This window comes from Aricia agestis, chromosome 4, assembly GCF_905147365.1.
Source record: "Aricia agestis chromosome 4, ilAriAges1.1, whole genome shotgun sequence".
NCBI classification, from domain to species: Eukaryota; Metazoa; Arthropoda; class Insecta; order Lepidoptera; family Lycaenidae; genus Aricia; species Aricia agestis.
In genome coordinates this window covers 3,869,683-3,897,276 of record NC_056409.1, presented here as the reverse complement: position 1 = coordinate 3,897,276, position 27,594 = coordinate 3,869,683, and the positions used below count along the sequence as shown (strand labels likewise).

The 27,594-nt window shown below is 40.6% G+C and overlaps 1 protein-coding gene and 1 long non-coding RNA gene across 2 annotated transcripts in view; one reads left to right on the top strand and one right to left on the bottom strand.

The window, feature by feature from the left end:
• The window catches only part of LOC121726493 (dynein axonemal heavy chain 1-like), an 84,181-nt gene that overhangs the window by 35,467 nt on the left and 21,120 nt on the right, over positions 1 to 27,594 (top strand). The window contains exons 42-64 of the mRNA XM_042113878.1: positions 466 to 546; positions 968 to 1,087; positions 1,375 to 1,588; positions 2,549 to 2,711; positions 5,059 to 5,177; positions 5,542 to 5,747; positions 6,234 to 6,396; positions 6,799 to 6,959; positions 7,271 to 7,486; positions 7,802 to 7,896; positions 8,139 to 8,277; positions 17,086 to 17,248; positions 17,670 to 17,839; positions 18,166 to 18,387; positions 18,630 to 18,791; positions 19,655 to 19,832; positions 21,049 to 21,179; positions 21,454 to 21,559; positions 22,229 to 22,383; positions 23,019 to 23,207; positions 23,509 to 23,638; positions 23,923 to 24,070; positions 24,562 to 24,665. Of these exons, the coding sequence (XP_041969812.1) occupies positions 466 to 546; positions 968 to 1,087; positions 1,375 to 1,588; positions 2,549 to 2,711; positions 5,059 to 5,177; positions 5,542 to 5,747; positions 6,234 to 6,396; positions 6,799 to 6,959; positions 7,271 to 7,486; positions 7,802 to 7,896; positions 8,139 to 8,277; positions 17,086 to 17,248; positions 17,670 to 17,839; positions 18,166 to 18,387; positions 18,630 to 18,791; positions 19,655 to 19,832; positions 21,049 to 21,179; positions 21,454 to 21,559; positions 22,229 to 22,383; positions 23,019 to 23,207; positions 23,509 to 23,638; positions 23,923 to 24,070; positions 24,562 to 24,665 (3,535 nt within the window). The remainder of the gene's footprint in view (positions 1 to 465; positions 547 to 967; positions 1,088 to 1,374; positions 1,589 to 2,548; positions 2,712 to 5,058; positions 5,178 to 5,541; positions 5,748 to 6,233; positions 6,397 to 6,798; positions 6,960 to 7,270; positions 7,487 to 7,801; positions 7,897 to 8,138; positions 8,278 to 17,085; positions 17,249 to 17,669; positions 17,840 to 18,165; positions 18,388 to 18,629; positions 18,792 to 19,654; positions 19,833 to 21,048; positions 21,180 to 21,453; positions 21,560 to 22,228; positions 22,384 to 23,018; positions 23,208 to 23,508; positions 23,639 to 23,922; positions 24,071 to 24,561; positions 24,666 to 27,594) is intronic.
• On the bottom strand, positions 8,439 to 24,631 carry LOC121726498. The gene is made up of 3 exons (XR_006035544.1): positions 24,553 to 24,631; positions 13,389 to 13,395; positions 8,439 to 8,451 (listed from the first exon to the last, which is right to left on the bottom strand). It is a non-coding gene; the product is annotated as an uncharacterized LOC121726498 (long non-coding RNA).

The following is a 27,594-nucleotide window of genomic DNA, read 5'->3' as shown; positions in this document are numbered from 1 at the left end:
TACACGAGGCACTACTAATAACCTATGGTTTCATCCATCAGAGAGTAAGTTATGTCTTATCCTTCTGGGATCCAGGTCTACAAACAAAACAACGCGTGACAATGAATTGACATTTAAAACGTCAAGTCTTCAAACAATCAGAGAAGATGTTGTTGTGGGGCGCCTAAACCGACCAATCAATGATTTTTTTCGATAATAACTAACGATTCGTTTCGCAATCTTACTAAGGCGACTCGCGTTTCCGCGAAAACACTACCTTTTATCAGTAAGGTTGAAAAATGTAATCACCATTGTCTAATTATCCATGTTTTCGCGAAGTCCCTAGAATTTTCGCGATAATTCGATTTATCAAATCATTTTACGACATATATAGGGCTATGCATTCGAGTAGCCTATTCTATTGGTGTAAATGTAAACGGATAGCTAAGAATATGGTGGTTTGGAAAGTGGTAAGTTATGTTGCAGGTGTTGGACGACAACAAGAAGCTGTGTCTCTCCAGCGGTGAGATCATGAAGCTGACGGACAGGCAACGGATGATATTCGAGGTGAGGGTCTTTTGACACAGGTACTCTCTTATCTTAATATTTTTAAGGTATTGCATAGCTTTTATTGCGGGCTTTGAGCGCGGCGAATCGAGAAATTCCGTAACGAAAAATAACCTAACAACCCCTACCCCGACCGGTGCGGCGTTGCCAGACTTCGGCATGGTGTTTGTGTGCGTGCGAATAGATGTATGCGAATTATAATTGCATAAGTTGGAAAATGCTATGCAATAGCTTTATCGCGGCAGTCCCCGAGTGCCACACGTATGTTTTTACTACTTTTTAAATATAATACTCGGGCGACCAGAGCATAATGTTATCAGCTGTTTGCTGATTAACAATTAATACAATCGCGACGCTAGATCGGACTAGCACTTATCAATGCAAATATTTTTCAAATTCAAACCATCTATTGCTCGTGTAGGTGGCGGACCTTTGCGCGGCGTCGCCGGCGACGGTCTCGCGGTGCGGGATGGTGTACCTGGACGCCGCGGTGGTCGGCCTGCCGCCGCTCGTCACCGCCTGGTTCACACAACTGCCAGCGGTGAGTGATGATTCAGCTTAAACAGGTGCTACTGAAATCCGGCCGTAAAGTAGTACGTAAAGTGTTACAAAATCCTAATTTCTTTAACCCAAATAATTAGAAGCGTGAAACCAAAATATACGATACGCTTCTAATTCATAGTTCGTTGAAAAATAGTCAAATAATTAAAAAATCAGACTAATATATTTCTGTCTAGTGATACAGTCACTTAGTGATGATTTTGAACCGAAATGACAACAGCGACCATCGAGTCATCCGATGATAAAATGAATTGAATATCTCCCCAGATCGCGGAGAGCATCCGCGCGCCGCTATCATCGCTAATCGATACTTACCTGTACCCGGCGCTGCGGCTGGTGCGGTCCTCGCTGACGGAGGTGGCGGCGTCGGCGGACTGTGCGCTCGTGCTCAAGTTCCTGGAGCTGCTGGACTACCGCCTGCGCCCGCTCACCGGCAAGGACGACCGCCCGCCGCCCGCGCCCCAGTTTCTGGCGCTCATGCGTGAGTGTTTAAAGATGAAAACACATCAACAGGCTTACCCCCGAAATTGATACGATTTTGATTTACGTGGGAGAGCCATGCTTCGGCACGAATGGGCCGGCTCGACCGGAGAAATACCACGTTCTCACAGAAAACCGGCGTGAAACAGCGCTTGCGCTGTGTTTCGCCGAGTGAGTGAGTTTACCGGAGGCCCAATCCCCTACTCTCCCCTTTCCCTTTCTTTTCCCTTCCCTTCCCTTCCCATCTTTACCCTCCCCTATTACCCTATTCCCTCTTAAAAGGCCGGCAACGCACCTGCAGCTCTTCTAATGCTGCGAGTGTCCATGGGCGACGGAAGTTGCTTTCCATCAGGTGACCCGTTTGCTCGTTTCCCCCTTAATTCATAAAAAAAAGTCTGATTAGTTCCAAATTGAGCCGCAGCACTATCATGCGCTAGTAAAGCTGTTAGGAGTGGGAAAAGCCGTTGACATCGAATTAGTTTCAAATTGAGCCGCAGCACGATTTTGCGCTAGTATATAATATATGTCGGAAGTAGCAAAAGCTGTTGAGATCGAGCTGATTCGATTCTGATTGTGTCGGCAGCTGATTAATTCATATTTATTTGCTTCAAAAGTGGTGGTACATTTTGGTGTTACTGTTATAATAAACATTCTTATGATCTACACTTTTCACTAATACATAATCTTTGCATTGTCTTAACATTATGGGATAACGCATTGTATGCTATATTTTCTGCTTTGCTTGCGTTGACACAATAAGTAACAAATCACTCTTGTGCAGAAAAACTGTCGCAGCAATGGTTACGCGACTATAACAGATCAGCCAATCGGAGCTTTATCCTTCGCTAAAACATCAAAGATACACATAATGACAGCCCGCTTTTGATAAGCAATATAATCGAGAATCAGATCTAGGGTCATCTAGGTAGTCGTTTGGAAACTATACTTTGTGCTATCACAGCGAAGCTGGCGCCATGCTGGGTGGTGTGGTCTATCGTGTGGTCGGTGAGCGCGACCTGCGACCGCGACAGTCGCGCGATATTCTCGGACTTCCTGCGCCGTCTGATGAAGGAGGCGGGCACCGAGCTGCGTTTCCCGAGGGACGGCAGCGTGTATGATTACAAGTGAGTTTACTTATGCTTTATGATCATAATTGTAGTGTATCTGCATAGTAGATACTTAACATTGTCTCATAAACACCAGTAGTGGGGATAGCAGTCTATATAAGTCATCTGTCAAGCTGTCAGTCGGACAGTTGTGTAGTGGCAGTGTGCGAGGAGGGACGTGCGCTCCGCAGTGATAAAATAAAATAAAAATAGCCTTTATTCTATTACCCATACTTATTTATAAGATTACATGCATAAAATTGTTATCAATAATAATATTCGGTTTACAATATGTATATAATATATACTGATACTTAATCTGTTTATATTACATTACCATAATTATTTGATTACATTACACATATTTTCATTTAAATTTAATTAAAACATCATATTTCTCTAAATAATTAAGTACCCTTATCATTTGTTTATTACATTTTACAATTCATCAACATTATTCGTTTCAATATTACATTATAATAATAACTTAATTGATTTCATCAAAAAAAATTCATTATAAATTAAATCAAAGCATCATTTCTTAACATAAGTGAATATATTATATATTATTTGATTTTTATTACATTAAGTAATTCAATTTCTGCTGTTATTTAATAAAATGATTACAGTTATTGTAATTATATTTATATTACTGTACATTCCATCTCATATTACATTATTTTATTAATTATAATCAGTAATCAATGCAACACACAGCAAAACAACACAAATATTATGTTTATTATTCTGCATGCAAATAATATACATATTATTAATTAATATAGCCTGTTATTTAATAATATATCATTCAATTTTCATATACAATATCAATCAAGCATTCAATTTTCTATATTTTGTTTTAATCTACTAATAAATAATCAATTTTATTTAGGTAATAGTCGCCTCTTTGGCGTAGGCCTCCCCCAATATCTTCCACCTCTGTCTATCTCTAGCTACTCTCGTCTAGACGTTCTCTCCAACTTTTTGTGTAAATATATCTCTCCATCATGTTTTCTGTCCTTCTCTATTTCTCCAGGCCCAGTTCCATTGAAGAGCCTTATTCTTTCTGTTATTATAATATCTTTTTGTTTTTTCTCTTATTGCCTTGTTACTCCATTTCTTAGTTTTATATAATATAACATGCTTCTCTCTTATATCCTCTGGCACGTATATATATGTAATATGTAGATAACTTCTTTTCTTCTAGTGGAAGAAGCTGGTGGGGGGTGATTGTCTTAATCTCCCGCGGTGACAAGCCGTACTGGGAGATTGCGAGTGGCCGGAGCTAGTTGTTATTCTGTTGTTGTCATCTGGCTTAAGCAGCTTACCTACGCAGAATCAATAATTGACGGCATCTTATCTTGTAGAGATAGTGTGTGCTTCTTAATAACAAAATCATTTATGCTATTCATTTTATTCATCTTCATGCGCTGCTTTGGTTTTCTATTCACTGTATTATGGCTTGAGTGAGGAAGTTTACTACTACCTTGCGAATGTGTATTGTCTGAAGGCGAGGATGGGAGCGATCTTTTCTTGTTTGTTTTTAGTAATACCAATTTATCATATACTATTTTTACTTTATTTCCGTTTTCGCGTTCAATCTTTGCTTGTTCTTGTAGTTCCTTTCTTTTTTCTAACACTTGGTGTGAAAGGTCCTCTTTACAATAGTATTTAGTGTTTTTAAAGTTTCCTTTCTTCTTTAGGATGTTTCTTTTTTGTGCAAGCGTTGAAAATGTTACCTTAATTGGGCGGGGACTATCTCCTCGTTTACCTATTCGCCTTATTACTTGTATATCTCTTGGTTCCATATAAATAGTAAGGTATTCTTGTATGATGTTAATAAAGTTAAAGCTCCGCAGTGATACTGGGTGTATTAATATATAATATAATATCTATGGATGGTATTAGTGAGTCAGTGTCCCCAGGACTCTACAATGATCATCCCTACCAACACATTCCTATTCGTCATGTTATTATGACAAAAAATAGTTGATAAGCTCGTAGGTACTTCGCCACTTGCTAAGCTCATTATACCGAAATTGCTGATCAAGCTAATCAGTGTCACAAGCTAAAAGAAATTGATTGAAGCAGGAATTTTGATTGCTTTCATAATTATTAATACCTACTTATATGTTGAGCTTAATTTAAGGGCCTTTCCACACGACGTATTTTTTGCGCATTGATGACGCGCGTTTCTGATGCGCTCGTCTTCATCGCGTTTTAGCAGATATAAAGTTTAAAACGTGTCGGCTTCCTTCCGTTTGCTGGGCGCTCAACTTGCGTTTGTATCGATACAAACGAGAGTAAAAAAAATCGTATGGAAGTGCCCTAATCTGTGACACTTGAACGAGCCCTTATTCCGTAGTCTCCACGACGGCGGGTTCACGGACGCGACGGATGACGGCGAGCCAGGCGCGCCGCACTGGTACAACTGGATGGCCAAACTCGACGAGTACGAGGTCGACAACGACTGCCAGTACGCTGGTATGGTAACAGCCGTTAATGGGGGAGTCTTTTGGGAGGGAATTGTAGGAGTCGTCTATATTATGTTACAGATATTCCTTCATATTCATTTAACATGTCTTATCTGTTACGACTCTTTCTGAACTCCTTCCCCCGTCTGCTGTGACGTAATATGGAGGAAGGCTCCATATGAGACTTAAAGGCCTAGTCCTATTATCCGAATCATATTAATACAGCCTTAAACAATTTCATAACACTTATTTTTTATTCCTGTCTTGCGTACTGTGTCACTTGTTTGCTTAAGAAATTTGATAGGTTTGGCTTTTGTGTTGCATCAAATAAACGAGTTGCATCAAATTAACCTCTTGAAAACTATCCGGTACAGACATAGAGGTGCCGACGATGGACAGCGTGCGCAGCGCCGCGCTGCTGGGCTGCAAGATTGCGAACCACAACCACGTGGTGTGCGTGGGGCCGACAGGCACGGGCAAGACCGTCACCGTGACCGCCAAGCTCGCGCGCGGTCTGCACAGGAAGTACGTCGCCGAGTACCTCGTCTTCTCCGCCAGGACTTCCGCCAACCAGACCCAGGTAACATTAAGTTTGAAAGGGTCATAGCTAATACTTAGGGCTCCCACACATTACTGCGAATTCCTGCGCATTCGGATCGTAATGTCATTTTTAGTATGAATTTTGTCGCAGATATTTGCGATGCAATGCGAATTCGCAGTTTTGTGTGGGAGCCCTTTATAGGAAGCTGTAATGTAAGTAAAATTGGGAGAATACCAAAAACTTATACGACCGGATAAAGAACAGCGTTTTGAATGTAGCGCAGGTAGTAAGAGATAAATAGTAAAATAGAACGAGGCATAAGGGTGAAAATCTGACTGAATGATGAAGTGGTCTTCCATGGTACAATTTTTTATGATATTTTATAGTAAAGTGCTACATTTATTCCTATCCATTCCATACCTTGACGTTCCACCTTTGGCAATTTTTTATTGATATCTTCGTTTTGAAACGTTAAAAAGCCAATTACACGAGCGTGATAAAATCTTATGTATTTCCACTTACCAGGACGTGATCGAGGGCAAGTTGGAGCGGCGGCGGCGCGGCGTGTGGGGCCCTCCGCCCACCAAGCGGCTGGTGCTGTTTGTGGATGACCTCAACATGCCGGCACTAGACCAGTACGGCGCGCAGCCACCCATCGAGCTGCTGCGACAGTTCATGGACTTCTCAGGTTACGACCTCTACAACTTCCCATCCCTTCGTCTTCAATCAGCCATCAGTTCATTTTCATTGAGGCATCCATTTACTTTTAGTCAGGCCCTCAATACATAGTTTTAGATTTAGCCTGCTCTTACCCTGACAATAAAGAGAGCCAAATTCCTCAATTGCAATATGGAAGTTTCCAGAGTTCATAATTTTATAATTACACACCTCTGGCTGCCAACTAAGGCAGTTGGCTTCGGCCTGACATAGCATTCCGCCTCGCTGGAATCCTAAAAACGAAATCTCCGACAGATTTCCCTTTTAGGATTCTTCTCATATGCCGCAATCGCTGCAAGAAACATTTACTTACGTTCAAGTCCTCAGCAGCTTCGCTAATCAACCTTGATGACCATTACCCATGATCCTGTAGGATGGTACGACCGCGTGAACATCGGTGAGTTCAAGACGCTGGTGGACATGAGCGTCGTGGCGGCGATGGGCCCGGCCGGCGGCGGCCGCAACCCCGTCACCATGCGACTCATGAGGCACTTCCACTACATCTCCTTCACAGAGATGGAGTATAAGAGCAAGGTACACGGATGGAACCACCAGCAAAATTATTACCTTTGAGCATGATTCAAAATTAAGGCCGATGTGGCAAGTTTTGGAGGCATCATTGTAGACTCGACGCTTAAAAAGTGTACGAAGATACCTATTTTAAATAAAATTTGATTTGATTTGCTAAAGACCTTTTGTAATAATCTACAGCCAACGCAGAGCTAACTTTTATTCTATTAAGGCTGCGTTTCCACCAGAGATGTGTTTTTAAGATCCAATAGAATCGCTGCGCTGAGCGAGGTCACGGCAAGCTATTCTATTGTTTGTTTGGCGTGTATTTTCAGTACGCAATATTCAGCGTGATCCTCAAATCGTGGACGCGCAACATCACCGATGTCAAGGTCCGCGAGGAACCACTCCTGAAGGCTTCCATCGGCATCTTCCATGCGCTAGTGGAGGAGTTGCTGCCCACGCCCACCAAGTCGCACTACACCTTCAACCTGCGAGACCTGAGTAAAGTCTTCCAGGGCATGCTCATGATGGACCCGAAACTCATCAAGGTAACACATTTTAAGCCAGTAAACCTGATGATATTATTATAGCCAAAAAAACTCTTTATGACGTCAGCTTTTATAAGACTTAAAATCATATAATTTCGACGCACAGATTGACGCGGTGGCTAAAATCAGACATGGATCTAATGATTCATGTCTGTTCTACTTACGATGATGCTGTAATCAGCATCATCATAAGTAGAGACTAATGTAGCATGATGTAGCGTAGCATGAGAAAAACGTAACGTGTATAGGTGTTTTGTCATATTATCAATATACCATATTGATAAATCAAATCATTTATTAGAATATGTTGATCAGGACGAGAACGAAGTATTACGCTTGTGGTACCACGAGCACCAACGCGTGTACCAAGACCGGCTCGTCAACGATCAAGATAGAAAGTGGTTTGCCGAGTAAGCGTTATAATATTGCTAATAATCCTTCGATCGTGGATTCTTGGAAATCTTTTGTTATTCTATTGTGTCTCGCTCACCGGTGAGCTTATGGGCCTTGGTGGGTAAAACTGCTAACTACAGTACTATTGCTAAGGGATAATCGCATTGCTAAGACCTCTTGGTGATAATCATGTTTCTTTAGAAGTGTATAGGAAACCAAATCTATTGCGCTAACATTGTGTATTCTTTTGGTTAAACAGCCTAATGGAGAAGAACCTCCGTAAAGAATTTGGGAAGAGAAGTAAAGACGTGGTCGGAAACGCTTTGATGCTGTTCGGCGATTTCATGGACATCGGGTCTGATGACAGGAAGTACGTTGAAATCACGGATGAGAAAGAGGTAAGTTTTCATTTGCCAGCTGCAGACTACAGTTGATGTTTTAGGCTCTGCACCTTTTGCCTCATTAAATATCAAGGGTTCAGAAAAGATTTAAACAGTATAGTAATTAATAAGCTATACATGCTTCATAGTCAAGGACAAAACATTGTTTATGGTAGCTTAATCATTGTGTAACTATTTATATTAGTATGGAAATGATATATTAATGACCTATTTTGCTACCTCTGATTACCAGAAGATTGACAATTAATTACGACGACTGATGCAGATACGCATAGGAAACATTTTCAATATACAGTTACAAATATAGACGGCACAAAGGTACTGCTTATTTGTAAAAGAAATTACTGTACGGTGTCATAAATCACACCGTAGCATTTTTCACTTAACAATGCATTTTACAGTCAGTACGCGTTCATAATCAGTAAGCACCGCGCGTGCTCCCCAGCACCTTTATAATATCAATCTTATGTGGGAGAATAAATAAAAATCATATACTCGGGAACACATTTGGTATCATTAGCAAAACCCCCACATAATATGGTCCTTCGAGCTTTGTGACCTTCCGCGATTTGGCCAAAGCAGGATCATTCGCGAGTGAGGACTATCAGTGACTAACAGAAAATCAGTTCAATCAGCAGACAGTACAGTAGTGGTGTAGTGGTAAAAAGCAGTGTAGCATAGTAGTGGTAAAGTGAAATAGCAGAATAGTGTAGCAGAATAGCAGTGTAACAGAACAGCAGTACAGTGGAGTAGCATAGCAGTGTAGCAGAACGGTGGACTAGTGATACAGCAGAACAGTTTCCCGCGAATCAGTGCAGTTGTGGAAGTGGGAGACGAGCATCAGCAGCAGCAGTATTCAGCATAGCAGTGTGGTTCCTGTCTGCAAGCAGCAGACAGCAGCATCAGCATTAGCATCGCTTCAGCATCTCATCAGCAGATCATCACGCTCTTCAGGGCGTGAGCAGCAGCAGCAGCAGAAGGTTCCCGAGCAATCAAGTAAGATCTTTCCATTTTTTCACTTTGAGCAATAAGTTACTAAAATGGAGGATATTTACGAAAATCAAGAGCAGTTAGTAGGTGCTATAGAGCAGTTGCTTGCGTCTTTCAAAAAGACGGGACGAGATCGTAGGACAGTAGATTACGTTAAGCGGAAGTTACAAACCCTTGACGAATATTGGGAAGAATTTAAGCAGAATCGACAGCAATTAGCAGGATACGTAGACGAAAATTCTGAGCCTATGAAAAGTCTCAATGAACGGGCTACCAGAAACTACGAGATCACGAAGTCAACTTTACAGCAGTATCTCTCGCAAATGACTTCACCAGCAGTAGCACAACCAGAGGGTAAGGTACTTGAGGTCCCAAGTCGTGGAGCAAGCCCATTACCTATCCCTGGTCCGTCAACAGCAGCATCAGCAGAACGGGTGTCGAGAACAATTTCTCAAGGTGTCGACAGCAAAACAGCAGAAATGTTACGTAAGCAGATGACGAACTTTAAAGCATTTTCACGAACAGTAAGCAACATTGACCTGGAAGCATTAACAGAAAAGTGGCAGTTTGAAGACACGTTGCAGCAGTTACAGATGAGATGGGCAGCAATCGACGCTCAGCATTGGGAGCTCGATAATGAATTAAACGGGTCTAACTTAGAGTATGAAAAGCAATTTACAGCGCACGAGAAGAAATTTAATTTCATCAAGGAGAGCATTAACAAAAAGATGTGGTCAACGTCCCATAGGGAGAAATCAACCCCTAAATTAGATATCCCTACATTTGGCGGTAATTATCACCAATGGATGTCATTCAAAGATTTATTCAATGAGGCCATTCATAACAATTCCTCACTGTCTCAGGCACAAAAAATGCAGTTTTTAAGGAGTAAATTGACAGGCGAAGCTGAAAGGCTCATACAACATTTACAAATTACATCGGCTAATTATAATATTTCTTGGGAAATTCTTAACCATAGGTACAACAATAAAAGGCTCATATTTACTTCGCACGTCAACATATTGCTAGGGCTGCCAACCATTCAATATCAATCAGCAGCGCAACTTAAAAAATTACACGACACAACTAAAGAATGTTTAAATGCACTAAAGAACCTGGGAGTCGATATTAGCTCATGGGACCCCTTATTGGTCCACCTGTTAGGGCAAAAATTGGACAGTGAGTCGTATACAGAATATTTGGAATCAGTTAAGAATCCTCGAGAATTGCCAATTCTAGAGGAATTCGTGAATTTTTTGGAAGCGAAATTCACTGTTCTCGAATCATCGCGCAGAAAACAAGAGCAGGGCGCATTTAAGCAACCAGCATCATCGAATCAGCAACAAAATTTTTCGCATAAACGAAGACTTCCTCCGAGCAACTTTAAATCTAGCAATAATAATTTTTATTTTAATCATAAGTCAAACTTTAAGGCATTGCATGCAACCAAGGTAATTTGCGGACTTTGCAAAGGCGAACATGGTTTATTCAATTGTTCAAGATTTCAAGAAATGCCATGCGATCAGAAATTAAAAACCGTAACACGGTTGCGATATTGTGTGAATTGTTTAAACGAACACGATACTAAAGAATGTTTTTCCAGTAAAAGGTGTCGCTTATGCGCAGGATTTCATAATAGTTTATTGCACGATGCATGCACAAAACCCAAACCCAGCACTTCTTCGAACCATGTGGCGACGGCCCACCACGTGTCTCAACCAAACACTTGTGAGGTCTTACTAGCAACGGCAATGGTTGGTGTGAAAGCAGCAAATGGAGATCAGCATCATCTTAGAGCCCTCATAGATTCTGGTTCTCAAATTTCAGTAATTACAGAGAGAGCAGCGCAGATTTTAGGATTAAAACGACGTAGGTGCAAGGGCACTATCTTCGGCGTCGGTGAGCATGAAAGCAGCAGCAAAGGAATGCTTACTATACAATGCAAATCATTGCATAATAATTTTACATTTAGCATAGACGTTATCATCATGAGCAATCTTATCAAAAATCTTCCAAATGTTAATTTACCTAAGCCTTCATGGTCATACATCGAAAACATTAATTTAGCAGATCCAGAGTATTACATAAAACGTCCGGTAGACTTACTTTTAGGAGCAGATGTCTACTCCAAAATTTTATTGAATGGTATTTTGAGAGGTCCGACTAGCGAAGAACCCATAGCACAGCAGACTTACCTTGGCTGGATCCTCTGCGGCTCCGTCAAATCATATCAATGTAACGTCATGGTACATAACAATTATGACGACTTACAAAGATTCTGGGAATGCGAAGACATTTCCCTAGATTCAGAAGATGAATTTTGTCTTCAATATTTTTCTAAAACAACTAAAAGGTTGGAGGATGGAAGATTTGAGGTTCGTTTACCTATTATAGAAGAATTAAAGCATAAATTAGGGTCATCAAAAACTACAGCATTAGCACAGTATCAGAGTTTAGAAAGGAGATTGGATCGAAATATAGCATTAGCAAACGACTATAAAAGGTTCATGCAGGAGTACATGGATCTAAGTCATATGGAACGATCAGCATCTGAAAGAAAAATGGAGTTCTACTTACCTCATCATGGTGTTATCCGAGACAGCTCCACCACAACGAAGCTACGCGTAGTATTCAACGCATCAGCAAAGTCTTCGAGTGGATATAGCTTAAATGATATAATGTACAAGGGGCCCAATCTTCAGCAGGATCTACAGCAGATAATTTTGAAATGGCGTCAGTTTAAATTTGCTTATACAGCAGACATCGAAAAGATGTACAGGCAAATTTGGGTGTTTCCCGAAGATCAAGCATATCAGAGGATATTTTGGAGGGAGTCTAAAGACCAACCTGTGCAAGCATATCAATTAAAAACAGTAACTTACGGAGAAAAAGCAGCAAGTTTCTTAGCAATAAATTGTTTAAAGCAGTTAGCAGCAGAAGAGAAGAAGAAGTATCCAGAAGCAGCGAAAGAAGTAGAAGAAAGCTTCTTCGTAGACGACTTTTGTGGAGGTCATCATACTTTACAGCAGAGCAAGCAATTACAGGCAGATTTAATTGAGCTTCTAAAATCAGGAGGTTTCAATTTACGAAAATGGAGGTCAAATGAAAAGCAACTTCTATCAGATTTAGATACAGTGCCTCTATCATGAGCTCTTAAATCCATTCACTTTACGTCCTTATACTTACTGTATAAGGACGTAAAGTGAATGGATTTAAGAGCTCATGATAGAGGCACAGAGCAGTGTGACAAGCAGACGTACGAATTTAAGCATATGGAGTCGACGAAAACTTTGGGTCTAAGCTGGGATCCCCAAGGTGACGTGTTTACATTTCAATGCAAAATAGAATTATCTGAAGCAGAACCAACTAAGCGATCTTTATTGTCCGAAATATCAAGGTTATACGACCCCTTGGGTTGGCTAACGCCATTGAGTACCACACTAAAATTATTATTTCAAAATGTCTGGTTATCGAAAATAGAATGGGATGATAATCTTCCGCAGGATATTAAAACAAAATGGTTAGATTTACGCCAAGAGTTGCAAAATATAGACACATTTAAAATACAACGGTGGATCGGGGCTTCTGAAAACGACAAGATCGAGTTTCATGGATTTTCCGACGCCTCTACCAAAGCATTTTCGGCGGTAATTTACTGTAAGATCATAAAAAATGGTGAATCATCGGTATCATTAGTAGCGGCCAAAGCACGGCTTGCACCATCAAGCAAAGTTCAGACCATCCCTAGATTGGAATTAATGGGGGCTGAACTATTATCAAAATTGATGAGCAAGGTTCAAAAATGTTTACATCAATATAAAGCAGAAGTGTATGGCTGGACAGACTCTACAGCAGTCTTAGGATGGATACAAGGAGACCCATTACGATGGAAAACATTTATATCCAATCGAGTCAGAGCAATAACGCAAGTAATGCCAAAATCATGTTGGCACTACGTTAAAACAGACGAAAACCCGTCCGATCCAGCGAGTCGCGGTTTAAATGTGACTCAGCTTAAAGAAGATAAGCTCTGGTGGAACGGCCCATCATGGTTACCATCATTTACAGTTAAAGAGCAAACATTATACGAGACTACACTAGAGCTAAAAAATCAATACAAACAATCTAATACTATAATTCATACGGATCCTCAAGCATTAAACATAATCGAACAATTATTAAATAAGCATAGCAACATAACTCGAGTTACTCGTATACTTGCATGGATATTGCGAATAACAAAGCACAAACAACGCCGCGAAGGATTTCTCACGTTACGAGAATTACAATACGCAAAAATGCTTATTGTAAGGAATGTACAGCTGGAGCACTTTAGTGAAGAAATTAAACTATTATTAAATAAAAGACCATTACCATCAAAAAGCAAAATTTTAAATTTGAACCCGATTTTAGACAACGACAACATTTTACGAGTTGGTGGCCGTCTCAAGAACGCGAGCGTAAGCACCGAAATAAAATATCCAATCATCCTACCATACGAAAGTCGACTCACAATTTTACTTATACAGCAAGCACACGAACTAACATTCCATGGCGGTCCACGCATTACATTGGCCAATCTTAGGCAGAAGCATTGGATCATTGGTGGTATAAGAGCCACCAAAAAGCTCATCAGGAAGTGCGTGACCTGTAGGAAACACGCCCCTATTTTAGGCCAGCAGCTCATGGGCGATCTTCCCACGGCACGTGTCAACCCGAAGCCAGCATTCTATAACACCGGAGTAGATTTCACAGGATACATCGATGTAAAGGCAAACAAAGGACGGGGTATCAAGACCATGAAAGGATACATATCATTATTCATTTGCATGGTCACAAAAGCAGTACACATAGAAGTAGTGTCAGATCTTACGAGTTCAGCATTTTTGGCGGCTCTCAATAGAATGGCAGCTCGTCGCGGTACGCCTCGTCACATCTTCAGTGACAATGGCACCAATTTTGTAGGAGCAAACAGATTAATGCAGGAGCAATTTCAGAGCATTTTTGATGATAATACTTTTAGTGAGATAGCAAGCATGAATATCACTTGGCATTTCAACGTAGCGAAGTGGTGCCATGCATCAGGTTTATGGGAAAGAAACATAAGAAGTTTAAAGCATCATTTAAAAAGGGTTGTAGGTGAGCAAAAACTTACATATGAAGAATATGCTACCCTATTGGCTAAGATAGAAGCAATTTTAAACTCTAGGCCCCTCTGTGCACTCACAGAGGACCCAGAGGACTTAGACTATTTGACACCAGCACATTTTCTAGTCGGCAGAGCAGATTTAACTATCATAGAAACGGAGCAGGATGCTAGGGCAAGATGGCATTTAATATCAAAAATATATTTCGATTTGTGGAAGAGATGGAGGATCGAATATATGACTCAGCTCTCAGTAAGATCGAAATGGTTAAGAGCACGAAATAATCTACAAGTCGGCGATTTAGTCACTATTCAGGACGAGAATATGCCCCCTGGCAAATGGCTCATGGGGAGGGTATTGGAGCAGCATCCCGGAGAAGACGGATTGGTTCGTGCCGTCACTCTGAAAACAAAAAACGGAATTATAAAAAGGCCAGTAGTTAAATTATCATTGTTACCTCTCTCGAACGCAGCAAGCAGCGACCGTGAAGAAGAACCTGAGGAACAAAAGGAAGAGCAAAAGCAAAGAAAACCTGTCGAGCAGAGTAGTTTCATGTCCATGGCGATAGCATTTATTTTATTTATGTCAATTGCGACGACTTCTTATGCAGCTACAAATTTACCTAGCAACATGTCTCTATATTTTGATTATACCGGAAGTGCAAAGGTCATTCGGGATAAGTGGACTCTCATAGCATACTACAATATGTCTCCATACTGGGAAGGATTCACCGCAGCAGAAAAGTTCATTAATTATACTGGTATAATATGTAGTTATATTCCCGACTATGACTATTGTTCAACAATTACGCTCCAATTACAGCACGAGTTCGAGGAACTGGATCACTACAATCGTTTGTTATTAAATCAGCGTTTTAAGGCGCGTGCGAGGAAGCGCCGGGCGCTTATCAATGGTGTCGGTTACGCCGCCAACTATCTGTTCGGAGTATTAGACGAGAGATTCGCGGAACAGTATAGGAACGACATTGAGCTTATCAGACAGAATGAGCATCACCTTAGCAACTTGATACAGAATCAAACATCAGTCGTCGAGGCACAATATAATTTACTGAAACGCACAGAACAATCGATTCAGCTTCAGCATAAGTCAATAAATAACCATCTTGAAGATTTGTATAATTTTACTAATTCTCTCAAGTCGGAACATATTCAGATTTCGGACGTTCAACATTTTTTACTGTCGTCATTCACTGCGATGAACCTATTTCAAAACCTGAAAAGAATTCAAGACACAATTTTAGATACTATCACAGATATATCACATGGCAAGTTTAATATGCATTTATTAACTCCGGAACAAATTAAAAGCGAATTACAATTCATAGGGAGTCAGTTGACGAAGGATATCACGTTACCCATTGACAACATACAATCAGACTTACGGAACGTTTACAGTTTACTTAGAATTAAAGCAAGAATGTTAAAGGATTATTTTATATTCGAAATATCGTTTCCATTAACTAATAGAGAAGCATACAACGTGTACAAAATTATTTCGATTCCTAAACAGATAGCAGGAAATGCGATCACTGTCCTCCCAGTAGATGATTACGTAGCAATCAATTTAGGAAAGGATTCCTATTTTACCCTTTCCACATTTGAGCTTCAATTATGCTTCAATAATGAGGAAACTTATTTATGCCATCTCAGCAAGCCCATACATTATCTCCCACCAGATGAGAGATTCTGTAAGATCGACGTAAGAACGAAGCAATGTCTCGTCAGCAAATCAGTATGCAGAAATCAGTGGATTCACTTGAAAGATGAATCCCAATATTTTTATTTTTGCTGCATTACATATCAGATCAGGATCATATGTTCAGATCGTGTTAGCACAGACCAGCTGAATGGGGCTGGAATATTGAGCATCGAGCCTAACTGCATTATAAAGGGCCGAGACTTCACTATGTACTCTCAGACCAATTCCAGGAATGAGATCTATTCGAATTTGGGCGTTATTGCTCCCAAATTTCATAATATTAATCATATGATCAACCAATCACATTTGCAATATTCGGACATCGTTGATAACAGCGAAATTGAGATAAACAACTCTATCAGTGATTTAGGCAAGCAAGTTGAAGAGTTGAAAGTTGCCACTAAAGATTTAAAGACATCAGACAATCAGATATCAGGTCACGACGTTCATCAATACAGCATCTCTTACAGCCTTCTCGCTGTCGTGGTCGTAGCAGCGGCATTCATACTGTGGAAGAAGTATAGAAAAAGATTCAGCAGTGTCTCCCCGCAAGCAGAACCTAGTGTAGTGTTTAGTGCGCGAAAGCAGAGTACGGCTGACCGTCAGCCGAGTGAAGTGTGTAGTGTAAATACGAGGGACATAGCAACTTCCCCTATATTTACGAGATGTCATTTTTCTTCAAAGTCATCCTAATTTTTGTATCTTTTCGGCTCGGGAGTATGTACGGTGTCATAAATCACACCGTAGCATTTTTCACTTAACAATGCATTTTACAGTCAGTACGCGTTCATAATCAGTAAGCACCGCGCGTGCTCCCCAGCACCTTTATAATATCAATCTTATGTGGGACAATAAATAAAAATCATATACTCGGGAACACATTTGGTATCATTAGCAAAACCCCCACAATTACCGACTAGCTCTACCCAAACTAATGATTATTTTCCAGTTGGACGACGTGCTGACGGGCTACCTGAACGAGTACAACCTGTCGACGACGGCGCCGCTGCCGCTGGTGCTGTTCCGCGACGCGGCGGCACACCTGTGCCGGATCGCGCGCATCATGCGACAGCCGATGGCCAACGCGCTGCTGCTGGGCATGGGCGGATCAGGTTAGGGAATACTGGTTTTTTGTTGTGGATAAGAGGATAAATGGGCAAACAACTATATTGAAATAAGAGAAAATTTAGCAATTTGTAAGTATGTAAACTTGTTTCACATATTTGTTTTAACTGAATGTGCGCCTGAGTGATACGTTTGAAGGAGTTAGAAGGAGTGTTGTATTTATTTAAAGGCTGTAAGTATGTATAATTGTTTGGCATGCTCTACAGCTACAACGGCTTGAGAGGTGTCGTGCTTACTGTAAGAATAAATTGCATATCAAAATGCAGTCAAGTTTCTTTTATTTTTAAATTAACGTTTATACTTGTTTCAAGGCGATTTTCTTTAACATTAATTATTATGTATTAGATACCAATCATTACTCCTACTTTCAGTTCACACATTTAAGAATCCACCCCCTCACATTCTCAGGACGACAATCGCTATCGCGTCTGGCGGCTTTCATGGGTGAGCTGCAGTGTGTCCAGATCGAGATCAGTAAGGGATACGGTATGAGTGAGTGGCGGGACGACCTGCGACAGACCATGCTCACAGCCGGTGCTGATAACAAGGGCATCGTGTTCCTGTTCTCTGATGCTCAGGTGAGGATGGTTTGTTTTTGAAGCTGTTGAAGTAAAAAGTTTCCGATGGAAGTTCAAGTTAGCACACCTTTTCAACTCTCGCACAAATTCTTGGCAAAGCAAAATGTAACAGAATACGTTTAGATATCAAGAGTTCTTTACTGGCCAAATTATCATAGCCTACTAGATTTTTTACGAAAGTATGTTAGTATTATCTTACTTGCTAATAAAAATATTTACAACGAAAATTTCTTATTCGCAGTCTCTGTAGTCTGTCCTTGTTTATCAAGGGACTTTTAACTCAATTATGTAACCACCCTCTTTAAAAACCTCCTGTGCCTGTACAGATTAAAATGGAATCATTCCTGGAGGACCTGAACAACGTGCTGAGCTCGGGCGACGTGCCCAACGTGTACGAGGTGGAGGACCTGGACCGCATCTATTCGGCGGTGCGGCACGTCGTCACCGAGCAGAGCCTCGCCGCCACCAAGACCAACCTGTTCGCCGCGTACCAGAAGCGCGTGCGCAGTAACCTGCACGTGGTTATTGTGATGAGCCCCGTGGGGGAGGTGATTGGTATTTTACTGGCGTTTCTGTATACTGCGTGTCACAAAACTAAATGATAAATAGAGCGCACCACATAATATATTATCACAACATGGCGTAGCAATATGTCATATAACTTAGTCTGGTAGAGCTAGTAGTTTATGTGTTTGGATTCTGGTAAAAATAAAAGTTTTAACACAAACTTAATATGTAAGATTTGGCATTTGTGTCAAAAATGGCTCATATTCATCATCATGATATGCAGGTGTTTCGGTCGCGTCTGCGGCAGTTCCCCTCCCTGGTAAACTGCTGCACGATCGACTGGTTCAGCGAGTGGCCGCGCTCGGCGCTCGAGTCCGTCGCCTACCATTTCCTCGACAACATGATGGAGCTCCAGACCACGTATGACGTCATCGGGGCTATGGTGGTGAGAATAAATTTGCGTTGAAAAAATACGAGAAATAAGTTAGCTTGCTATCCCCATACTAGTATTATAAATGCGAATGCTTGTCTGCCTGTCTATCTGTTACCTCTTCACGCCCAAAGCGCTGAACCGATTTTGCTGAAATTTAGATGGAGATACTGTGAGTACCAGGAAAGGACATAATATACTTTTATCCCGGAAAAATGTACGGTTCCCGTGCGATAAACAAATTTTCACGCAACGGAGTCGTCGGTGTAGGCGTCATCTAGTAGTAGACAAATGATCATAATATTATGTTTTGTATAGCAAGAAATAAATGTGCGAACACCTTTATTCTCCACAGTTTAACATTGTTTTTAAACGACTTTTCCTGAAGTTTTCAGTTTGTTGGATTTGTTTTGAGTTTTAAAAGCAGTTGTGTGAAATGGTTACTCTGTGGAACACGTTATGTGCGAGAATTTTCAATGAATTCACGTTGCAAGTTTTGTTATGTTTTGGAATGCGATGTTTTCGTTGTTAGGTTTTTTATTATATATATATTTTTTTTATTATATATTAATTTTTGCCATTTGTTTGCAATACAATATTTTTACAACTAAAAATTATTAATTTTGTATTATTTATAAACACCTAGCTTATAAAAAATCTGATTTGCCCCACCCTGGCCCAGAACCTGGGTAGTTTGCCCCCCCCTGGCCCAGAATCTGGGTAATTTGCCCCCCCTGGCCCAGAACCTGGGTACGCCCATGATGAGCGATGAGCTTAAATGTCTCTTTACGTTCGTCGTAATTTAGTAAAATGTCTCTAAGTGCGGCTATGAGACTTATTCAATTCCATAAGAAATAATATTATACCATCTGGTCCAGTCTGTGTGTTGCTACGCGCACGAGTGCGTGGTGTCGGCGAGCGAGCAGTTCCTGGCGCAGCTGAACCGGCTCAACTACGTCACGCCCACCTCATACATGGAGATGTTGCGGGCTTACCAGGACATGTTCCGCAGGAAACAGAACGCGATATTGAAGGAGTCCAACGCGCTTAAAACGGGTAAACAAGATGCTACAGTCGATTGAAAGCTAAAAGATAAAGAAGTATTTCATATTTGATTTCTACACAGAGAAAATTCAATTGCTTCAAGAAGTATGTTACTTCTATGTTTTAGCGGTAGTAAACCCATACTAATGTTATAAATGTGAAAGAGTGTGTCCGTCTGTCTGTTTCCTCTTCATGACTAAGCCGCTGAACTGATTATGCTGAAATTGCTAGTATGGGGATACTTTGAGTCCCGGGAAAGGACAGGGGATACATTTGTATTCTGAATTAAAACCGACTTCCAAGGTAAAAACAATAATAATATGAACTAAAAATTATTAAATAACTCTTACTCTATAATAGAGCGTTTTTCAGAATTCGTATAAATCTCAACTATTTCTGTACATACTACAGTCTGCATTACTTTGAAGTCGGTACCAGCTAATTTTATCGTGAGTTCAGTCAATGTCAGAATATCTGAAGCTTTTGGGACTGGTACCGACTTCAAAGTAATGCAGACTGTAGTATGTACAGAAATAGTTGAGATTTAGACGAATTCTGAAAAACGCTCTATTATAGAGTAAGAGTTATTTAATACTTTTTAGTTCATATTATTATTGTTTTTACCTTGGAAGTCGGTTTTAATTTTTTGTTAAAAATAATAATTTGACTCTTTTTAGTTATCTACAGGATAAGGCTTTATGCGTAAATAACCGCTACGAATGTTAACTATTCACATTATGTTACTGTAAGCGAAATTGTGGTAAATGCTTGCAGTTATCTAAGCGATGCTGCAATTTAAAAACTTTTACCTTTAAAGGTTCAGGAGTTCTGTTCAGTGCCTTTGGACCAAGAGACACCTTCGTATGAAATTTCTCTTATTCGTAACATATGTTTAAGTTATTAGAAACAACATTTTAACCACTATGAGTCTTTTGATAAATTTCAAGGATTTCCCTCAATTGCTCATAGACCCCATCATCAGCTCACCACTTTCGTAATTATTATACAAAATCAAGATTATACCCTATACAACAACACAATAATTTTGAAAATCAGTCCACAAACAGCGAAATAATCATCGAAAACATCTGCTTCGATGCAAAATATCACGAAAAGCATCAATAATTGGGTCATCATGTCGGTAAAAAATGTAAGGTTCGTGCGTGATAAACGAATTATGGCGCAACGGAGTTGCGGGCGTCATCTAGTAATAAATGAATATAAACAGGTTTGAATAAGCTGAACCAGACGGAGGTGGAGGTAAAGCAGCTTCAGATCGAGCTGGCGGAGCTCAAGCCGCTCATGGAGAAGGCGGCCGACGAGACCAGGAAAGTCATCGAACAGATTGCCGTAGACACGGTAAGATGTTTATCAATAAATGGTATATTATGTCATTGACGTATAACCAGCAATTTTAGCACTACCAGCACCCTGGGCGCCGATGAAATCTCGCTACAGCTAAAAAAAGGTATTTTCTGCCTCTGGCGCCCCTTTTTGTCCGGCGCCCTGGGTGATCGCCTAACGCCGCTACTGCGTATAACCCAACTTTCAGACATTTTATTTAGTTTAACCATCGATGACTGACTGATCATCAAAATCTTTACTCTTTAGTAATGCGTTAATTTGTTACCAGGCAATAGCCGAAGAAGCGAGAGAAAGAGTCGAGAAGGAGCAAGCGCTCGCCGAGAAGATATCCAAAGACACGCAGGCCATGGCTGAAGACGCGGAGAGAGATCTCGGTAAAGACAAACCTAACTAGCATTTATTAGCAGTTTAGCTTGCGTTGTCAGAGATCCATAACAACTATACTATATAGACTCCCGTTTCGTTTAGAAGTTAAATTCTAAGAATATTTACTGATAAATGCGTACTTAACTCTTCATCTCAGCTTAGTGGCTAAGTACTCTTTCTATGCAACAGTCGGTAACAATAAAATTGCAGCAATACAATTTTCTACGTATTTTGTAGCTTTTCCTAGAAGTAAATCCTTCTATCGAGGAAAAGCCCCTGCCATAACTATGTCAATATTAACGCCTCCGTGGTCCAGTGGTTTAGAGCGTGGCTCTTGACTCGGAGATCGTGGGTTCGATTCCCGCGTTGGAAACATGTTATTTCCAAGTTTGGTTAGGACAATGCAGGCTGATCACCCTATTGTCTGACAAGTAAGATGATCCATGCGTCGGATGGGCATGCATGTAAAAAGTTGGTCCTGTGCCTGATCTCTCAAGAGTCGTGTCGGTCTTCCGTTCCACTGGGTTATGAGAGTAAAAGGAATAGAGAAAGCTCTTGTGTACTGTGCACATACTTGGGCATATGGCTATAAAATTACTCCTGCGTAACTGGCCTGGTTTTAATGAAGCCGGCCATCGTCACCGAAACCGTGTGGGAGTTATTATATTGTCGCACAGAGGAGGCGATGCCGGCGCTGATCGCGGCGGAGAAGGCGCTGAAGGAGCTGAACCGCAACGACATAACGGAGGTGAAGGCGATGAAGAAGCCGCCCGCTGGCGTCCTCCTCGTCGTCGAGTCGCTGTGTGTCGTCTTCGACATCAAGCCTGTCAAGGTTTAGATTACACTTTAATTGTCTACACAAAACTACAAATAGTCCAAATAGTTTTCGATAACGTGGCTCGAGAAGTGAATATAACTCCCCCTTTTCTTTTCTACCCCTAACTTTCGTGTAATGTATTTGACCTAGCTCAAAGCCTGAAACAGGGTTAGCATGAGACAAGTTTTGCGAGAGAGCTAGAGAGACACCGAGAATCTCACTGACGTTGGTCGAATTAGAATAAGATTTATCGTAAAAACGATGATTCCACTGGCATCTTACCTGGACAAAATAGACGGCTGCGTAAGAAACTCAGAAACGTAGAAGATATGTCGGAGAAATCATATTTGCCAACCTGGCATGGTCCTTAGTAACAAAAAGATTCCGTTGGCTCGGTTTTGGAAAGAATTGACCTTGAAGTTACTTAATGACCTTACAGGACCTTGGAGTTACCTGATGACCTTACAGGACCTTAAAGTTACCTTATGACCTTACAGTACCTTGAAGTTACCTTATGACCTTACAGGACCTTGAAGTTACCTTATGACCTTACAGGACCTTGAAGTTACCTTATGACCTTACTCCTGTGACCTTGAAGTTACCTTATAACCTTACTCCTGTGACCTTGAAGTTACCTTATGACCTTACAGGAGCCTGGCACCAAATTCGGCGAGAAGGTCCTCAACTACTGGAAGCCGGGCTCGCTGATGCTGGCCGACCCCGGCGCCTTCCTCGACTCCCTCATGAATTACGACAAGGAGGCCATCACGGAGGACATGATCAAGAAACTCAAGCGGTTCGTGAATGACCCCAAGTACGAGCCGAAGAAAATTGCTAAGGTAAGACCTATATTTAAAACAGCATAATTTGGATTGGACAATGTGCTGATAACGCCGCTGATCACGTATTTTGCCGGCATCGTTATCTTACAAAATATGTCGAGTTTGGAGGATAAGTTTTGAATGATGTTCTTAATTTAATTATTGTTACTTTCTCACGTGCGTCGCCAAGACATTTTGCGGGGTAATTCCCTAAGAACTGTGATAAGCCAATGGCTTATCACAGTTCTTAGGGAATAAACTAACTCTACTCTTTAAGCTATGACCTATATCGATTTTTTTAAATTTCCTAATAAACCAGGTGTCAAAAGCGTGCATGTCCCTGTGCATGTGGGTGCACGCCATGTATAAGTTCTACCACGTCAACAAAAACGTCGCGCCCAAGAAGGCCGCGCTGCAGCGGGCACGGACCGAGCTGGCTGCCGTCGAAGGTAACGAGAGGAACTAGCACTAAAAATGTGTTAACGCTAACGCATACTAACTGCCTTTATTTTGGGGTATGGGCGAAAAAAAGTATTATATATTGGATATGGGTGAAAAGCCCAAACAAAAAATATCTTTAATTTCTATGACTCTTATACTTAGCTGAGTTTTTAGTTTTATAAGAAAGTTGTAATTCTAGCTGCATAAACGTTATTCAAAAAACTTTATTGTTCCTTCAAAAATGGGTTGTCACCCATTTTCAATTTACCGATCAGTAACTTAAACTTTGCAGAGATACTGGCGAACGCGAAGGCCAAGATGCAGCAGCTGCTGGAGGGCATCGCGAAACTGAATGCGTACCTGCTGGAGAAACAAGAGGAAAAGGCCAGGATGGAGGAGGACATCGACCAGTGCCTGGCCCGCATGGACCGCGCCAACAGGTGATTGCTTCATGAGCAAGGATGGTGGTAAAACGATAAGTAGACTCGGCATGTCTTACACTACGGCCTTAGAGCCTGTCCACACGGGCGCTGCGTCATCGCAGCGTTATTACGAAGCAGTGTTAACGTCAACACCCCCTCCCGCTTCGTCTCGGGGGCTGCTGTCCGTCATGTATGCATTGCGCGCTGCTGTCACGACGCAGCGCTCCGTGAGAACACCTTGGTTATTTGTCTGTTAAACAACGCAACGGCAGCGCTGCGTCGACGCAACGCGCCGTGTGGACTGGCGCTTGCCGCTTAGAGAAAGTGACGTAAGATTCTTAAGCTAAGTTTTTTAAGTAATCATTTAGCAGATTTTTTTGGAACATCCTAGTATTTAAAATTCGGTCTAGCTATCTATGGAATATTTTGGCGACAGCGTGTCGTATGTTAAAAAGCCCAGATGAAATATTTTGTTCAATTATATTTAATTCTTTGACAACTTTGGCAAGGTTACTGAACGGGTTGTCGAACGAGCGTGTGCGCTGGGTGCGCACCATCAAGGAACTGAACGTCGCCAACTTAAACCTCATTGGAGATATTTTACTGACTGCTTGTAAGTAGCCTATGGGATCTACGCATCAGTAAACAGCTTTGTTTCGTTAGTGCAGTGGATTTAATAGCTGAAATGGTAGACACAGGACACTAGACCACGGGTTCCCAAACTTATTTTGTCTAATAATAATAATAATAATATACTTTATTGCATTCCACAAAATACATAAGAAAACAGTAAAAGCGGAGAAAGACAATACAATTCTGGCGGCCTTATCGCTAAATAGCGATTTCTTCCAGGCAACCATCTTAAGACTAGTACATTGATATTATGATAAATTAGAAACGAGTGGATGCATAATGTGCATAAGTAACTAAAGCTAATAACACATACACAAAACAATTAGAAAGCAAAAGTACATAATAATATAGTGAGATGCTATTAACTACTACTATTAATGGTTTAATTATTGATATGGCTGAACAATGCTCCATCCATATCATTAACGTTTAATGATTTAGTAAGATAATGATTTTTAAGTTGACGTTTAAATGAATTTAGATTTTCTGACAGTCTTACAGGATTAGGTAAAGAGTTCCACAACCTTACTGCGTGGGCCGTAAAGGAGTTGCCAAAAAATTTTGTTTTCTGAACAGGGACATTTAATTTCAAAGCAAGACGCGCACTGTCACTGTCAGAGAAAGTGAACATTTGTTTTAGATAAGAGGGAGCCATGGGGTCAAAAAGTATATTATATAAGAGGTGTAGCACATAAGTATTCCTGCGTAGACGTATAGGTAGCCACTTTAGAGTTGATCTATATTCCGAGACATGGTCAAACTTACGCAGCCCAAAAATAAATCGAATGCAAAGGTTTTGGATGCGTTCGAGTTTATTTAATTGTTCTTCTGTTAAATTGATATAGCTGACGTCAGCATAGTCAATAATGGAAAGGAGTAAGGTCTGAGCAAGCATTACTTTAGTCGGAATGGGCAAAAAGTTTTTGAGGCGTTTTAATGAAGCGAATGCAGCAAAAACTCTTCTACAGACATAATTTATTTGGCTCGACCAAGATAGTGTTGAGTCAAAAATAACCCCTAAATTTTTAACTGTATCAGTGAAGTTAATTATGACATTGTTTAACGTGATAGGAGGCAGTTCCGAAAAAAATATTCTTTTTAGGATTCCTTGACTACCAATAATAATGGCTTGTGTTTTAGACGGATTGAGTTGCAAGCCATGGTTTATTGACCAATCAAATATGTTCGATAAATCCTTATTCAATTTCGAAATAGCTGTGGCTAGGTTGTTTAAAGTAGCATGCGAATATATTTGAAGGTCATCGGCATATATGTGGTAAAGAGACGATAAGTTGCTACATATAGAATTAATGTAAATTGAAAACAGTAACGGGGAAAGTACACCGCCTTGTGGGACTCCAGTTAAAGTGCGGCACCAGTTTGAGGAAAGTTCATCGATTTTGACTTTTTGTCGACGACCATATAGATAGCTCCGAAACCAGTCTGTAGCATCTTTTGAAACATTTAGTGACTGCAGAATACCTAGCATGATGTCAAAATCCACAGAATTGAATGCGTTAGTGAAGTCTAAGAGAATAAAAAATGTAACTTTTTTGTTGTCCATCGCTAATCGAATGTCGTCGGTAATTTTAGTAAGAGCCGTAACAGTACTATGACTCCTCCGAAATCCAGACTGCAGAAGAACAAGAAGATTGTTTTTAATTAGATAGTTATTAAGCTGACGATGTACTAACTTTTCAAGAGCTTTAGACAAAAACGGTAAAATTGATATAGGACGATAATCTGAAAAATTGACAGGCTTGCTTTTTTTGGGAATTGGGATAATTAGAGCATCCTTCCATTTTTCTGGAAATTTACCAGAATGGAAGTATTAAATATGTGTGTTATAACAGGTAATATTTCGTCTAATATAGGGAGAATCATATTACGACTAATTAAATCATCACCGACGGCATTCGAAGCTATGGACAGAATTACTCTCTTAACCTCTAGGTCTTCAAATCTATTAATTGAGAACGGTTCGACATTAGGGGTTGGTAACGATCTGAGAGCAGATAAAGTCTTAGCCTTAATATTTTTATCAAAATTAATAGAATTTGAGTTAAAATGCTGGTTCAGACCATCGATATCGCCGGTTTTGACAGTAGACTGTTGGTGAGATCTCCCAACTCCAACTGTTTTGAGGAACTTCCATACTTTACTGGTGTCGCCGTTCTCTATGGAGGTGTGAATATGTCCCCTCGGTGCGTCTCTACAAAGCCTGTTGCATACATTCCGCAAGGTTTTATATTTTTCTACATATTTTACTTCAGAAGGATTACATTTGAGTTTTTGCTTGGCAGCATTCTTCTTTTTGATCATCGCCTTAATCTCTTCTGTAAGCCAGGGGGTTGGCAGGTGTTTTTGCTTTATAGGTGCATGCACATCGTACAATTTATTGAGCTGTTGCGTAAGTATGTCTACTTTTGCATCAACTGTAGGCACCTGTATGAGCTCTGTCCAATCGAGATTTCTGGCATCACGCTTCAGAGTCTCTACATCCATCCTCTTAAAGTTACGCCGCATCATAACTTTAGGCTTAAATTTTGGGGGCTTTATTTTATAGGAAAGGTAAAGGAGATCATGATAGGAAAAGGAGTGGGAATCAAGTTGACCGTGATTAGTTACGTGATTTAAGGATGATACCATGATTAGGTCCAGTAGAAAGGGAGTATATAATGGGACATTGTGAGTTGGGTTAAGGGATAGCAGATGGAGATTACACGATTCAACACTTGACTGTAACTTCTTAGCTCTATTATCGTTTTTTAAAAGGCAAGTGTTGAAGTCACCCATTATAATCGTATGATCATATAAAGTTGAATAGGACTCCATTAGGGACTCAAAAGAAGCGAAATAATTTACCTGTGACGAGGGACTGTAAAAAAACACCAAGGAGTAATTTGACA